The sequence below is a fragment of the Cervus elaphus genome, chromosome 13 (assembly GCF_910594005.1).
Source record: "Cervus elaphus chromosome 13, mCerEla1.1, whole genome shotgun sequence".
NCBI lineage: Eukaryota > Metazoa > Chordata > Mammalia > Artiodactyla > Cervidae > Cervus > Cervus elaphus.
Window position 1 is genome coordinate 69,770,716 of NC_057827.1, and position 13,996 is coordinate 69,784,711.

The 13,996-nt window shown below is 54.7% G+C and overlaps 2 protein-coding genes across 4 annotated transcripts in view; one reads left to right on the forward strand and one right to left on the reverse strand.

The window, feature by feature from the left end:
- Nucleotides 1–5,009: 5,009 nt before the first annotated feature.
- BAG5 (BAG cochaperone 5) lies at nucleotides 5,010–10,716 on the reverse strand. 2 transcript variants are annotated; one of them, XM_043921643.1, is made up of 2 exons: nucleotides 10,584–10,716; nucleotides 5,010–9,052 (listed from the first exon to the last, which is right to left on the reverse strand). In XM_043921643.1, the coding sequence occupies exon 2, from the start codon at nucleotides 9,022–9,024 to the stop codon at nucleotides 7,681–7,683; it is 1,344 nt and encodes a 447-aa protein (XP_043777578.1). In that variant the 5' UTR covers nucleotides 9,025–9,052; nucleotides 10,584–10,716; the 3' UTR covers nucleotides 5,010–7,680. The 2 variants fall into 2 exon arrangements, with proteins under 2 accessions (XP_043777578.1, XP_043777579.1); XM_043921644.1 differs by lacking the exon at nucleotides 10,584–10,716 and adding an exon at nucleotides 10,048–10,292.
- A 221-nt stretch (nucleotides 10,717–10,937) lies between these two features.
- LOC122706480 (cytochrome c oxidase assembly factor 8) overlaps nucleotides 10,938–13,996 on the forward strand; it is a 28,342-nt gene continuing 25,283 nt past the window's right edge. For both annotated transcript variants that reach the window (XM_043921645.1, XM_043921646.1), the window contains exon 1: nucleotides 10,938–11,076. In XM_043921645.1, coding sequence (XP_043777580.1) covers nucleotides 10,954–11,076 — 123 coding nt within the window. In that variant the 5' untranslated portion in view covers nucleotides 10,938–10,953. The remainder of the gene's footprint in view (nucleotides 11,077–13,996) is intronic.

Here is a 13,996-nt window from a genome sequence, read left to right on the forward strand (position 1 = left end):
CGCCCAGGCACGGTGAAGCCCAGCCTCCCCTCTCCAGTGCCCGCAGCAGCCTCTCCAGCCCCGAGGGCCCAGGCCCCCAGCCTGCGCTCACCCACCTGCCGCTGGTCTTCCAGCTCCTGGGCCCTCCTGCCCTAGACCTCAAAATACAGGAGCCCCCGTGCGGGCCAGAGAACAGACTGGGATCACCCAGCTTGGGGTGGGGGGTGTCTGTCCAGGGCCAGAGCATCTGGGAGCCCTGAGGGCCAGCACACGGGCTAGGTGGCACTTGCAGGAAGTGGCGTTTAGCTTGAGTGTGAAGGTTGCCCTCAACTGCCCAGGAGGGAGGACCACCCTGCCTGGAGATGGATGCAGGCAGGGGGCGAGGCTGCCCTGCCTGCCAGGCCTCCCGGCTGCACCCTAACGGCATGGTGCCACGTGAGCCGTGGGTCGGGGGGCTGACCCTGGCCGGGGATGGTCCCGCCGAGCCCTCAATTCGAGGGGCGGGTCAGAACCTGCGAGAGGCTCCGGCCCCCGCAAGGATCGTCAGAGCGCAAGGTCGCCGTGAGACAGGTCATGGAATCCGCAGGAGCAGCACGGCCAGCTTGCGGGCAGAAGCCGCAGCCAAGCGGCGCCGCGGCCACCTGTCCGGCATCTCGAGGGCAGGTGGACCCGGCGGGGCTCCGGCCCGACAGCTGCGCGGCCGGCTGCTCCCCCGACCCGGCCCGGGCGGGTCCAGGGCTTCGCGATCCCGGGCCGCGGGCGCCGCCTGGCGGCCGCACAGAAAACAACAAGCAGTCAGGGCGCGGAGCCGGGGCGCGCCGGGCTCCGGAGGCCGCGCTTCAAGGGCCCGGGCCGCGCGGGAGCAGGTGCCCCGAGGTGTGGGCCAAGCTCTTTGGGGGCCCGGGCCGTGGGGCGGGCCATTCTAGGTCATCCCTTCCCACCCGCCCAGGCAGGCGCCGCGCAGTGGGGCTCACACAGGCGTCCAGGGGTTCATCTGGGGGGACCCCCAGCCCCAACACTCAGGGGCAGACAGCTGGCCCACACTGGCCCAAGCACACTCTAGCCCCTAAACGGCCGTCCAGGGCAAAAGTCCCCCGGCCAGGCTTGGTGGAGCTGCTGCGGGCTGGGCCTGGCACGTCTCCCACCCCAGAAGCACCGGTCCCAGAGGCACCTGAACGTGGCTCTCTGTTCTGGGGATGGGCGGGACTCTGGTCTAGGATGGGGTCGGGCCCCTCCAGGTGCCCTTAACTCCCCAAGCCAGCGAGGCCCCAAGGGTCCAGTCTGCAGGCTCCCCCGCTGCACCTCTGGGCCCGGGCACTAGCCGTCGGTCAGCCTGCATGCTCTTCCCCAGACCCACCGCACTGGCCCGCTTCCTACACCACCCCTAGGACACCTGAGGTCGGGGGTGAGGGCCAGATGCCTATTTCTGGAAAGATGGAACCTGGGCCTCCCAGAGAAGATAAGACCTCTGAGCACGGCCTGGGTGTGAGGAGGCTGCAGACAGCACCAACAAGACCTCAGGCTTAGGAGCCAAAGACCGGGTCCTCGCTACCCCAGGACAGGGCTGGCTTATGTGCCTGTTAGATTCTTTGATTTTTTTTTTTGGCCACACCGTGCACCTTGGGGGATCTTAGTTCCTGGACGAGGGGTCCAAGGCAGGCTCTCAGCAGTGACTGCACGGAGTGTGAACCACAGGACCACCAGGCAGTTCCCTCTTCGCACCTTTAATAACCAGCCCATTTGGTTACTCAGCTCGACCCAGGGGTCTCTGCACTGCTTATGTGACCCTGTCCCCGTGAGGAGACCCTCCTGCCGTTAGGCCAGAACCCCGGGAGTCCCCAGTCCCTGGTGCCACCTTCACCACCCCTGTAAGTCCTCCCCCGGGTCCCTCACTCTGCCTGCTTCTCTAGGCCCCCCTGCCCTGGCCCATTGCTCCCAGTTCAGCCGCTTCTCTGCCACTGGGGCAAGCATTCAACAAAGCTCCTAGTCTTCAAAGACCTGAATCCTCCCCTGGCTCACCAGCCCCACCCCCGCCCAGCCCCCTGCTCCCTGCCGGGGTTCTCCCAGGCCCCCCATAGTGCCTGGCTCCAGACTCGGGGCCCCTGCACCAATGCTCCCTCGAGGCCCCCCACTCTGGGAGTCTCAGTGTGAAGGGTCGGCCCCCAGCACAGGGGCCCAGGGCATAAGCACCCTCACCACCAGCCTGGCCAGCAAGACGAGGTGACGGAGGAAACCACAGGCCCAACCCGGGGGCCCCGCACGCGGGGGCTGCCGTGTCCCTTTGGCGGGTCACCCAGCTGGGCGCTCAGCCAAGCTCAGCTCAGCTCAGCGTTGCTCAGAGGCAAGACTGTTACACGCCAACCTGGCTGGCCTTCCCGCCAAACCAGCATTGGTGGCGAGCTGGGTGTGAGGCAATTTCCTGCTGGCGATACCAGGGTTTCAGCTGCAGGTGCAGGAGACCAAGGGGCTTGGAATCCTGATGAGCCACAAAGGGCCGCTGATTTGATTTGGTTTTTGGCCGCACCATGCAGCTTGCAGGATCTTAGTTCTCTGCCTAGGGTGTGAACTGGGGCCTTTGGTAGTGAAAGTGCCAAATCCTAACCACTGGACTGCGAGGGAATTCCCGATTTCAGACACTTCATGAAGCGATGCAAACATCTGAGACTTTCCATTCACTTTTTCAGCCAGTGTTTCGGGGGCTGTGTATTATGTGCCAGAAGTGGAGGACACTTTCTAAAGAGGAGCGCATCCAAAGGAGACCCGAGTGCCTCCCGCTGCCAGGGCCTGAGGCGGCAAGGACGGAGAGATGGCTCTGCCAGGGAGGGCACCGCCTGGCCGGGGAGTGACAGGCGGTGGGCCCTGGGGGGGGGGCGGGTACCTGGCCACGCCCACTGGATGGGCAGGAGGCCGCAGAGCCCGCAGGTGGCCCGCCCTGCCACCCTTCCCCCCGCATCCTGAGTCCCTTGGAGGACGAGGTGGGACAGTCACGTGGGCATGAGGCCCGGGAAGCCGGGGGCTACAGGGATAAGGGCACAGGAGTTTAAAGGATTATTATACAAAAGCAGCCTTCTGCTGCGACCCAGGAGTGAGGACAAGGTGTGTCATTCAGTGTTTCTCAAGCAGGGAGTCATGGGACCCGAGGCCTCAGAAGGTCTGTGGCTCCCGGGGGGCCTGCCAACCATGAGCTGCCGGGTCCTGACCCTCCGTGCCCCCGGCCCCTGCCTGTCCAGCTGGCCCTCGTGGATGGAACCGGAGCCTGGGGTGGGCCCCTCCGAGTAGGCCCTGTGCTTGCCTGGGCCACGGGCTGCCCTTCTGGTTCACCATGAGGTCTTGGGCAAGTGAAATACATTTAGTACCAAAGCCTGCCTCAGAAGGGCTCCCAGAGTCTAACACACATATAAGCTCTCTCTCACAGGGCCCGGCAGATGGCACGGTTCATCCAGCGATAGCTTGAAGGATGAGGTGACGCAGTGATAGCAGAGGCCCCCCAGACACGCGGACGGCCGGGTGCCCACCTGCACCTGCCCCCCGCAGGCCCACAGCCGGCGCCTCTGCACCCAGAAGCCAGAGCCCCGCTGGGCCGTGCCGGGCCCCTCAGCCCCTGGGCCACATCGCCGCCCAGCCTGCTCTGGGGTCTCCGCTGTCTCGCTCCTGACCAGCCTCGGGGGTCCCTGAGCCCCAAACCTCAGCCTCCCTGGCCTCTGGCGCCCACGTTCTCTCTCCAGCACACGTGCCCAGTTCCGAAATCCAGGTGTTTCTGCCCGAGACAGCGGCGGGACGGCTGGCTCACCGCCGCGTCTGGCTGAGGCGCACTGTGCTGTCCTCTGCCGTGTCCGACCCTTTGCCCTTGGCCGCCCCACAGACTGTGGCCCGCAGGCTCCCCTGTCCACGGGATTTTTCAGGCAGGCATAGTGCAGTGGGTTTCCATCTCCTCCTCCAGGGGATCTCCCTGACCCAGGGATCGAGCCGTCTCCCGTCTCTGGCACTGCAGGCGGCGTCTTGACCAGCTGAGCCGTCGGGAAGCCCACGGGGCCGAGCGCGGCAAGGCCTTGACGACGGTTTCTCACGCGTCGGAGACCCCAGCCTGACGGGCCGCGCACAGCCTGGCGGTGGCAGCGGCTGAAGCTGTCAGGTCTCCCCCGAGTGAGTCTCTCCTGAACCTGTACGACTGACTTGTTTGTCGCGGCCCGGCCCTGCCCAGGTCACACGGCCGCGGGGCAGGGCTGGCCGCACGGCTTCTCCACCTGAATCACTGGGAGGAACCCGGAGAAGACAGAGGGGGGCTTGCAGGAAGAGGCTGGGGAGAGGCAAAACCAGCTGCTGCCCCTGTGTCGTGAGCGAGAGCAACAGGTCCTCGGAGAGGCAGAGCCGGGAGGCGGGCGAGGGCAGCCCTCCGGGCGTTTTGGAAACGCCGCCGGAAGGACTCACTGGTCAGAAGCACCGCCGCCCAGCTGGCTGGGTTGGTGGAGCACGAGACTCTTTAACGGTCAGAAGTAGGTCTCCATTAATGAGTTTCCACAGCACACTAACGCAAACCTTTTCTCTTGGGAGGTTCTTTCCAGAACACTTCCAGAGCTTTCCCTTTTACATGTTGGGGCAACTCGTGTGAGCAGCGGCCGGAGGGCACGCTCCCCAGGAAAGCCGGGCTGAGGCCACGCCTGCTCCGGTTCTCTGGCCCTCACACTTCCTGGGTTGTTTGAAGGGGGACAGTTACCCCTTTACCCACCCCCCAACTCTGGCATGTGCTCACTGCAGCCGCCTCCCTGCGGCACTGCCCCCAACTAGAGTGAGGGCGCCCCGGGGCCCCGGCCAGCCCGGCTCAGACAGGACCCGAAGGTGAGAGCGTGAGAACAGAACTCACACCTCACTCACAGCCTTTCTCCACTGCAGAGATGAGCTAAGGGATTTTTTTGTTTATTTCATCAATAATTAAGGGTATACTAGTATGTATATCTCAAAATAATACTGAATTATTTAAGACATGGTATTACAATAGTCACACGGTTGATGGAGGGGGATGGGAACCAACACACTGGAATGACACGCCTTTATTACACATTGACATCAATGGCAAATATTTCTCCAATCACTCTCAAAAACACTATGAGTTAAAAGCTAAAGAGCTTTGTTTAAAAAAACCTGTATGTACAGGATAAGCTTAGAGCCTCAATAAAACATTAAAAACATGCCAAGTAAAACAAATGACAAAAATACTGGTTAAACCTTTCAAATATACTAAATCATGTCAAACATCAATATACTATACCAAGGCAGTTCAGCAAAATAGAGCATTAAATTGTACTTAGTAGACACATTCATTACATTTATTCTCGTAACTACTTCATTATAGGCTGATCAGTTCACTTGGAGAAAGAATGACCTGAAAGCAATGCTGAGGGGAAGGTAAAGAAAGCAAACATTGCCAGCCACTTTTTTTTGCATGAACACGTATGATACAGTTTAATGCAGACCCAAGGCCAAACACTTTGAGGGGGTAGGTAGGTTTTACTTCTAGTACAGATTCTCTTCATGTAAGATCATAAAAATACAATACAATGCAGTGAGCCCAACTTAAAAATTACATGCAGCAGCCCATGGTCACACGATGCCTCCCAACAAGGGACAAGGAAAGCTAAACCCAGTGTCGCGAGGGCTCATTAAGGGAAGAGGGTCATCAGGTACAAGGAGCTAGAGCAGACTGGAGTCAGGAAACATCACTCCTCAGCAGTCACTCAAGGCTGATCTGATTATCTCAGGGACCAAAATAATCCACGTGAGAAATCCGAGACAACTGAACGGCCCGGTATCCTGTACTCACCCCGACGCTCAAAGCTGAGCCGTCTGAGCCGTCTCTGCGGGTCACGGGAAACTGTTGGAGATGAACAGGAGGGGAAGATGGGCTTTCAGATAACCGTGGACCCTCAGAGGAAGTGCTGACAATGAACTTTCAAATCTGAAGTTAACGTGAAGCAGGAGGCCTGGTGCAGGATGTGGGTACGTCTGAAGTGAGGTTACCACCTTGATCACCCACTGATATAACTCAAACTGTGCTTGAATTTAACAACCCTTCAAGATTTCATTTGGTTGGAATGAGCTACCAATAAGGGGCACTGAGAGCCCACTGGATGTGCAGACGGGAGGCTCATCACCCAAAGACCTCCAATTGCCCTTTGACCCCACTATCCTATAAATCTAGGGTATTTCTAGTAGGAAGGATATGTCAAGGGCTTTTCATTATTGGGCAGTACTGAGGCAAAGTGAAAATTCCTTAGGGCTACACATTTACTCTTTTAGGTATTTAGGGCTATTCCTTTATTCACCTTATTTTTTAGCTGTTTACAAAGTTAACAAATTAATATCTGAAAGAAAACAATGAATTACTTCAGAGTTCAAAAGATGTACTCTGATACAATTATTTTGTGAGGGTGACTACAGAGCAGTTTGTTGTTATGATACTGGGGCAGCATGTTATCAAGGCACTTCAGAACTTTGGGAAATTCTTGTTTACATCAACAGGCAACTGTAAAACTTGTTCCTCAAAATATACAGAAATATGTATACCCTTTGGCGGGAGAAGAAAAATTTCACACAGTGACAGACCTTATCGGCCCTTTCAGGCACTAGAGAAACATCCACGTGCCAGTAACACGGGCTGAGGAGCACAGCAGGGGCCAGGAGCTCAACAAGCTGGGAGACCTGGTCCTGCGCGGCTACTGACGGCCTCTGCTCTGCGAGCAAGGCGGTCTGTTTCGAGGAAGCCCATTATGATACCTGCAGACTTTTTTGCTTATTTTAGCATAACCTGATAACTGGTAACTGATTTCCACTTTTCATTATTCTACTATGGGTGTGGGTGTTTTATCTTTTTTTTTTTTTTTAAAGTTCATTAGCTTCATTTAAATGTTCTTATCCTTACTGATTTCTAAGAGAAATTATAAGTTTAGATCTTATCAACAAAAACAACTTGAAAGTATCAGCTGGTGCTTCATCCCTTCTTTGCTGCAGTCTCAAAGGTGTTTTTGCTACTAATTTTCATAATTTTCTTATATTGCTCACAAAAATAGGACTCCCTCCCAAAGGCAGGGTACAGGGGAACATACACTGTATTTCAAACCAAAGTATGTTTATCGAAGAACCAACCATCTAGAAAAAACACTCCCACCCTATTAAATTGGGTGGGACCACTGGGTTTTATGAATGAAAAAAACCTTCCTGCTTTATTTAGCGTAATAACAAAACATATCATTGTACTGCATTTGTGCTTGGACCTTACTTCTATTTAACCAAAAATTTCCCCCTTCCTCATAATTGTCTTAGTATTTATCACATATTTCTAGATTCTGAAATAGCTGTATTTTAATGCTTGAACAACCATTAAAAATGTTTTAAAAGCTAAAAAAAAAAAAAAAAGGTTTAAAAGCTGCCCCATTTCATTTTCTGATTTTTTAAAAAACCCAAAAAACCACACCACAACATAAGGATAGTGATCCAAATGCAAAAGTTAATACGCTGTAATATTTGTTTTGCAACATCAAAAGCAGCAGATACTGAATATAATTTGCTTAAATCATTAAATACTGAGATTGATATATGCATGTATAAATCACATTTAGGCTCAACGAACTGAAAACTCTCTATAGATACACAGACATGTGCATAAAGTGCAAAACAAGAATCAGCAGCCGCAGGCTCTCTGGCTGTTCAGTACTCCCACTCGTCGGACTTTAGGTCCAGATAGCTGAGGATGTTCTGCGCCAGCTTCACAGCCTGTTTCCGGGCTGCCTTACACTTCTCCTCGCCCTGTGGGTCTACCGCGTCTAGGGCGAGCAGCTGCTTGGTAAGCAGCTCTTCCAGGCGGATGTAGTTCTTGTCGGTTCGATTGCCATCGAAGGAGAGCACTTCGCCCTGGATCTCCGACAGGTTCCCCAGCACGTCCCAGACCGCCCTGTGTGAGGGGTGCTCCTCACAAGCCAAGAGCTTTCTTTTCTCCAGGGCTTCCTTCAAATCAATGTAGGTGATGAGGGTCTGCACTTCAATCACCGCTCTTCTCCGGGCTTCCCGGATGCAGGGGTTTTTTTCAAGACTCACCTCGTCCAACTGCCCAATCAAACCCTGTAGTTCTGTTTTGGCGCTCAGGTATAATTCAGAAGGATTCTGTGCTTGGAGAAGTTCAGTTTTGATTTCTCTCATTCTCTTGAGGACCTTTTCTATTTTCAGAATGGAATGGTTCTGTCCTAGGTCAAATGCATACGTGGTGTCTGCTTCCTCTTCTAAGTCCAAGTATCTCAGTAACTGGTTGATGTCTTCCACGACCTCCTTCCGATAGTTTCTGATTTCCGTGTGGCCGCACACATCGAGAGCATCCAGGTCGGCCATCAGCCCCGAGAGCACACAGGACAAGTGCCTGCACGTCTCCTTGTTGTTCACGCCCATCAGAAGGGCAATCAGTGTGCCTCTGGTCTTGTTCACTTCACACATCACAGAGTTGATCTTGGCAACAGAGGGGTGCGCGTCTTCAGAGAGCGGCAGGGAAGGCTGCTTCTTCATGCAGTTCTCGATAATCTCCTGCACGGCACAGATTTTGGTTAAGGTGTGATACCGTGCTTTCCGCAGGGAGACCTTGCCTCCGGTCTTGACGTGTGTCAGCCTCAAAATGACATCCTGGATGCCTTCTTCAAACTCATCAGTTACACAGTTGCCTCCACTATAAAACGGCACAACCTTCTCTTTCACCAGGGCCTGCGCTTCTTGAAAAATGTTCTGTATTTCGAGCCGGTGTGGGTGGTTTGCATTCTGCTCCAACTCTTTGAGAAGACGCTCTGTCTCTTGTGCTGCCCTCTTCCTGGCTTGCTGAATATCTCCTTTCCCTTCAGTATCTACAGAGTCTATTTCGAAAAGCTGTTTTGTGAGAATCCTCTCCAGTTTCTTGTAATTCTTGTCATCTGACAGACCACTGAAACCAAGTACTTGCTGTTCTATGCTTTTTACCTCCTTTTGAATTTCCTGAAGCCTACTAATAGAAGGGTGTTGGTTTCCCATCTCCATACTTTTGTTGTGTTCAGTTTCACAAGCACTAAAAGATGACAAAAATAACTTGTTACACCACAAAGCCTGAAGAATGGTAACTGTGTATTATCTCATTCTAAAAAGATATGCTTAGGAAAGGGCCTGTTGTCACTGCAATCCAAAGACCACACTCCAGTACAGAAATCAGAGTCTATCAAACCCTCTCCTGCAAGCAACCTCCACATGGCAGTGATTGAGACTGGGTTATTGCACTGTGGAAGATAAGCTGGAGCGCTGGGGCTGGGAACCTCAATTTTCCTCAGTCGTAAAAGAACAGTGTGTGCCTACATAAGTATGGCATGAGGTTGAGCTGTCAGCTTGGAAAAAGCACAAGCACCTTAAGTCTTCACAGTGGAAACTGCTTTTTGGCAAGAGTAGGACACCTTTGTGGAAAGTAAACCAGTAGCTCTTCTAAACTTCCAGGCGTTTTGAGTATAGCTAGGCACCCCCACCCGGCCTAGCTTCCTGTAAAAGGAACTCAGCCACTGAAACAAACACTAGGGGTTCGCAGGCACTCGCGGAAGTCCCCGTTTCTACATGCCTCTCCACCCGTTAAACACTTCCAGAAAGACGCCCTGTTTCTCGCCCCACCCTTTTTGCACCTCATAAACCTTCCCTGCAGAGGCTTGAAATTCCACAGGGAAGGCGCCTGGCATTATGATAAAGGCACCAGCTTGGGCTTTGGAGGCCTAGTACTCTCTAGGCCCTGTTATGCCCCCCCCCCCCCACACACACTCCAAAACACACCCCAAGACAATGAGACAACGATGACTAACTCATTCATCAGCCTCCCATTGAGGCTCCAGAGTGGCTTAACGCATTCCCCCCCCCCCCCTCCATTCTTCGGTTTCTATCAAACGCTCACGGGCGGGGGATGGATGCTCAATCGAAACTAATTCCCTGCGGGTGTCCGAGCCAAGAACGCGCCTCCGGAGAGGCCCCGGAGCGGCGGGCTGCCTCGGTTCTTCCCTCCCCTCTCGCCCTGCCCTCCCGGCACTTTACCCAGACGCGGTCTAAGCGGGCTTGGTCTTGGCGCCCCGCGGGTGAAGTGGCCAGGTGGTAGGTCAGCCCTTTACGGGGTGCGGCACCGGAGCCGGGCCCCAAGCTGCATCCCTCTCAGCCCTCCCGGCTAGGTCTGGACGGGGCAGCCGGTGAAGGGGCCGGCGGTGGCGGCGGCAGCTACTGGCCGCGGCGGCCGCTCCGGGCGTCTCGCCCGGACCCCACAACGCGCCCGCCGGCCTGACCTCACAATGGCCCGCGGCGGGAGGGGGCGGGCGCGCTCGGTCGGGCCGGGCGAGCCGACGGGGAGGGAGGGGACTCGGGCCCGGCCGGCTCGGGGTTGGGGGGCGGGGGGTCCGGCTCCGGGACCAGGCCCGGCCGCGTCGGACCCGGGGCGGGGATGGCGTCGACTCCGGCAGGGCCGCGGCGGGGCGTCGGGACCCGGGGGACTGGGATCGTCCGGGGACCGCCCGCGCCGAGGGGCGGCCTTGCTGCCCGCGCGGAGGAACAGGGGCCGCGCCGCGGCCGCCCTCGCTCACCTGTGCCGCCCGCGCCATGGCGCGCCTCGCCGCCGACGCCCCGCGACTCCGCAGCTCCCGCTGTCCCCCCTGGCCTGGCCGAACACCCGCCCCCAGCCTTGGGAAAAACGTCTTCCGGCGTCCGCGCCGCACCTCTCCCCTGGCCGAGCCCGCTGCTGGCCGCCCAGCGCAGAAGCCGCCTAGAATGGCAGCTCCCGAGGAGCCGCCGCCCTGACGCGCCGTCAGTCCAACCCCTCAGCCTGTCAGACGCCAGGAGAGCGCACGGGGGGCCGCGCCGTGCCCTCCCGCGGACTTTGCGACGGTGCCGTAAGGTAGCTCCTCGCGACGTCGCGACTCTGCCGTGCGGCGCGGGAGTCAGCGGAGGACGGCTATGGCTTCCCGGCGGCCCGCGAGGAGGCTCGTCCTCACCGCTCTCTGCCGCGCCTTCTCGGGCCGCGGCTGTCAGCTCGCCCCCGAGCGCGGCGCCGAGCGCAGAGATGCGGCGCCGAGCCGGGTGAGTGAGGTTCCCGGAGAGGCCGGGCCGCGCCCCCCAGGGACACCTGTGGTAGCGTCCCCCGCGTCGGCGGAGCTCCCCAGGAGTGGGGTCCCTGAGCCGGCGCGGGCCGGGCGCCCGGCGGTCCGCCGCGCGGACAGAGGCGGCGGGAGAGTGGGGCGGTCCCGAGCCTCCGGGGCTCCTACGTCGCCGCCACCCCGGGGCTCTTGACAGAACTTCTGTCAGGTAGGGGCAGAGTCCGCTAGCAAGTTGATTTGTACCGTATTTCTTGTCGAGGATAACTAGTCTTTATGGTTAAAGAGCTCTTGATATGCAGTGTCTGTGTGCGCGCACGGGCGCGTTTGGCTGCATTTAGGTTATTAGTGCTTTTCTTCAAGTGGTGGCAAACTTTACTATCGTATTTCGTAGGACCATTCCACACGTTGAACGGTTCTAGTTTGGAAACGTTGTGTGTATACATTCCTGTTCCTGACCAAAGGTCCCCAAAGATTAATATCTGCAGCGGCAAGGAGTGGCAAGCAGTTTTTAGAAGTTGCCCGGCTTTGGGGAAGGATGTTTTTGTTTGAGGAAGCCCTACACCTTCATTCCAGCTGTCATATGAAAATGTGGGCTAACGGCGTGGAATGGGCTGCAGATAGAAAATTTAAACCAAGCATCCAAATACTAACACTTCATTTGCCAACAGGGTAAGGAGGGAGGCTGAAAAGCATCCTTTAAACCATCCTTAAAGAAGGATTAAAAAGAGCCTGTTAATTCCAAAGCGTGCCTGCCTGTTAGCAGGGCAGCTGGTCACTGGGACCCCAAGCCTCTGGCTCAGTTCCCTGACTCAGTGGCCACAGTCCCTGACTTCTATTCCTAGAACCTAAAATGCACCCAGCATCCCACTCTTTGGACAGAAAGATACTCAACAGGTATCTGAAAATGCTCTGGGAGGGCAAACAGTTGCCCCCAGGGCGAGGACTTAGCCCAGCTTATTTTGTGAGCCAGTGCTGGAAAAAAGAAGAGCGCCCAAACAGGGGTTTCTCCACTGACACCCAGCCTTTTGTTAAAGTAAGTCTTACCGTGGGTCTGTTCCTTGAGACGAGCCCTGTCTTGCCTTTTGCAGTCCGGGTGACAAGCCAGTGCACACCTGTCAGGCTGCCTGCCCCTGAGAAGGCGACCTTCTCAGCGATGATGCTGAGAGGGAGGAGCTGACCCATGAGTCACCCTTCTAGTTCTAGCCTTATGACTTTTGTTTTTCTTGGGATGTGTTCCCCATTATTCGAGGTATTGGCGGGGACATTAAAGAACAGTTCTTTCCTCAGGGAAATGTGTAATTCCTGTGTGTTTGGCCTCATCTTTCTGTGCTTCCTGAGCACACAGCCAGTTCTCCAGGTAATTCAATTCCTGCAGCCCAGACAGACTGTTGTCTCGCAGTTTTTGATTTTAAATATGAGGTCTTCTTAGAAGTCACAGGCTGTACATTTTTTTTAAATCTAAAGAGATGTGTTTTAATTCTGTATTTCTTTTTCACTCTATGTATTTTTTTAATTAATTCTTTGTTCTTCACTTGAGTGAAGGAGATCTGCTTTTAGGACCTACACGAATTATCTACCTCTCTAATCTCTAGCTACCAGTTTGTTTGTTAATTAGTTGATTAATTTATTTGACTGCATCAGGTCCTAGTGGTGGTCCTGGTGGCTTAGTTGCTGCATGCGGGGTTTTAGTTCCCTGACGAGATTGAGCCTGTATTCCCTCATTGCAGGGTGGATTCTCAATCACTGAACCACCAGGGAAGTCCCTGTTTTGTTTTTAATTTTGTTTGTTTCTTGGCCGTGTTGGGTCTTGTTGCCGTGGAGGCTTTTCTCTAGCTGCAGCGAGCGAGTGGGGGCTAATCTCTAGGTGGCGGGGCTTCTCATTGCTGAGGCTTCTCTTGTTGTGGAGCGTGGCCTCCAGAGCACAGGCTCAATGGTTGTGGCCCATGGTCTTCATTGTTCCATGGCATGTGGGATCTTCCCAGGTTAGGGATGGAACCCACGTCGCCTGCATTGGCAGGAGGATTCTTTAGCACTGAGCCACCAGGAAAGCCCCAGACTACCAGCTTTTTCAAAATTACCACTATTATTATTTTTGGGCTGCACAGCACATCTTGTGAGATATCCCTCCCTGGACAGGGATTAAACCTGGGCCCTCAGTAGTGAAAATGTACAGTCCTAACCGTTGGACTGCCAGGGAGTTCTCTGACTACCAGTTTTTTTGTAGAAAAACATTAGAACCTAGCGTTAAGTACCACTTTTCCTTCCAAATCCAACTCAGCTGTCAGATCACATGTTCTCTAGCTGTGTCATACCTGCTTATTCTTTATCTTTGTTGTTTATATCATTGTTTTACACCTTTGCCTGCATGTTTGGAATCATCTGGAAGAGTAAAAAGTGCTGGGACCCTCTCCTGGAGAGTCTCATGTGGTTGGTCTGGGATGCAGCCTGGGCGTCAGGATCTTTACTTATTTTCCCCGTTTGTCTAGTTGTTTTTCCCCCGGTTTTGTTAAGATAAAGCATCAGGATTCTTTTTAAATTTTAATTTATTTTTTAATTGGAGGAAAATTGCTTTACAATGTTTTGTTGGTTTCTGCCATACAACAATGTGAACCAGCCATAATTATTCATATATTCCCTCCCTCCCAAAGCCTCCCTCCCCTCTCCGTTTCCCACCCTTCTGATTATCATGGAGCATCAGGCTGGGCTCCCTTAAAACATCAGGATTCTTGGGTTCAAGTCTAATAAGTTCACAAGTTAGAGAACCACAGCTACATGTTATATGCATTAGTATTTGCTTATGGTCAGAATTTCATTGACGTTTATACTTATAGTTTACATTTCTCAAGCATTTGCATGCACTGTTCTGAAAGCTTTGCATATTTTAATTAAACCTCACTATTCTG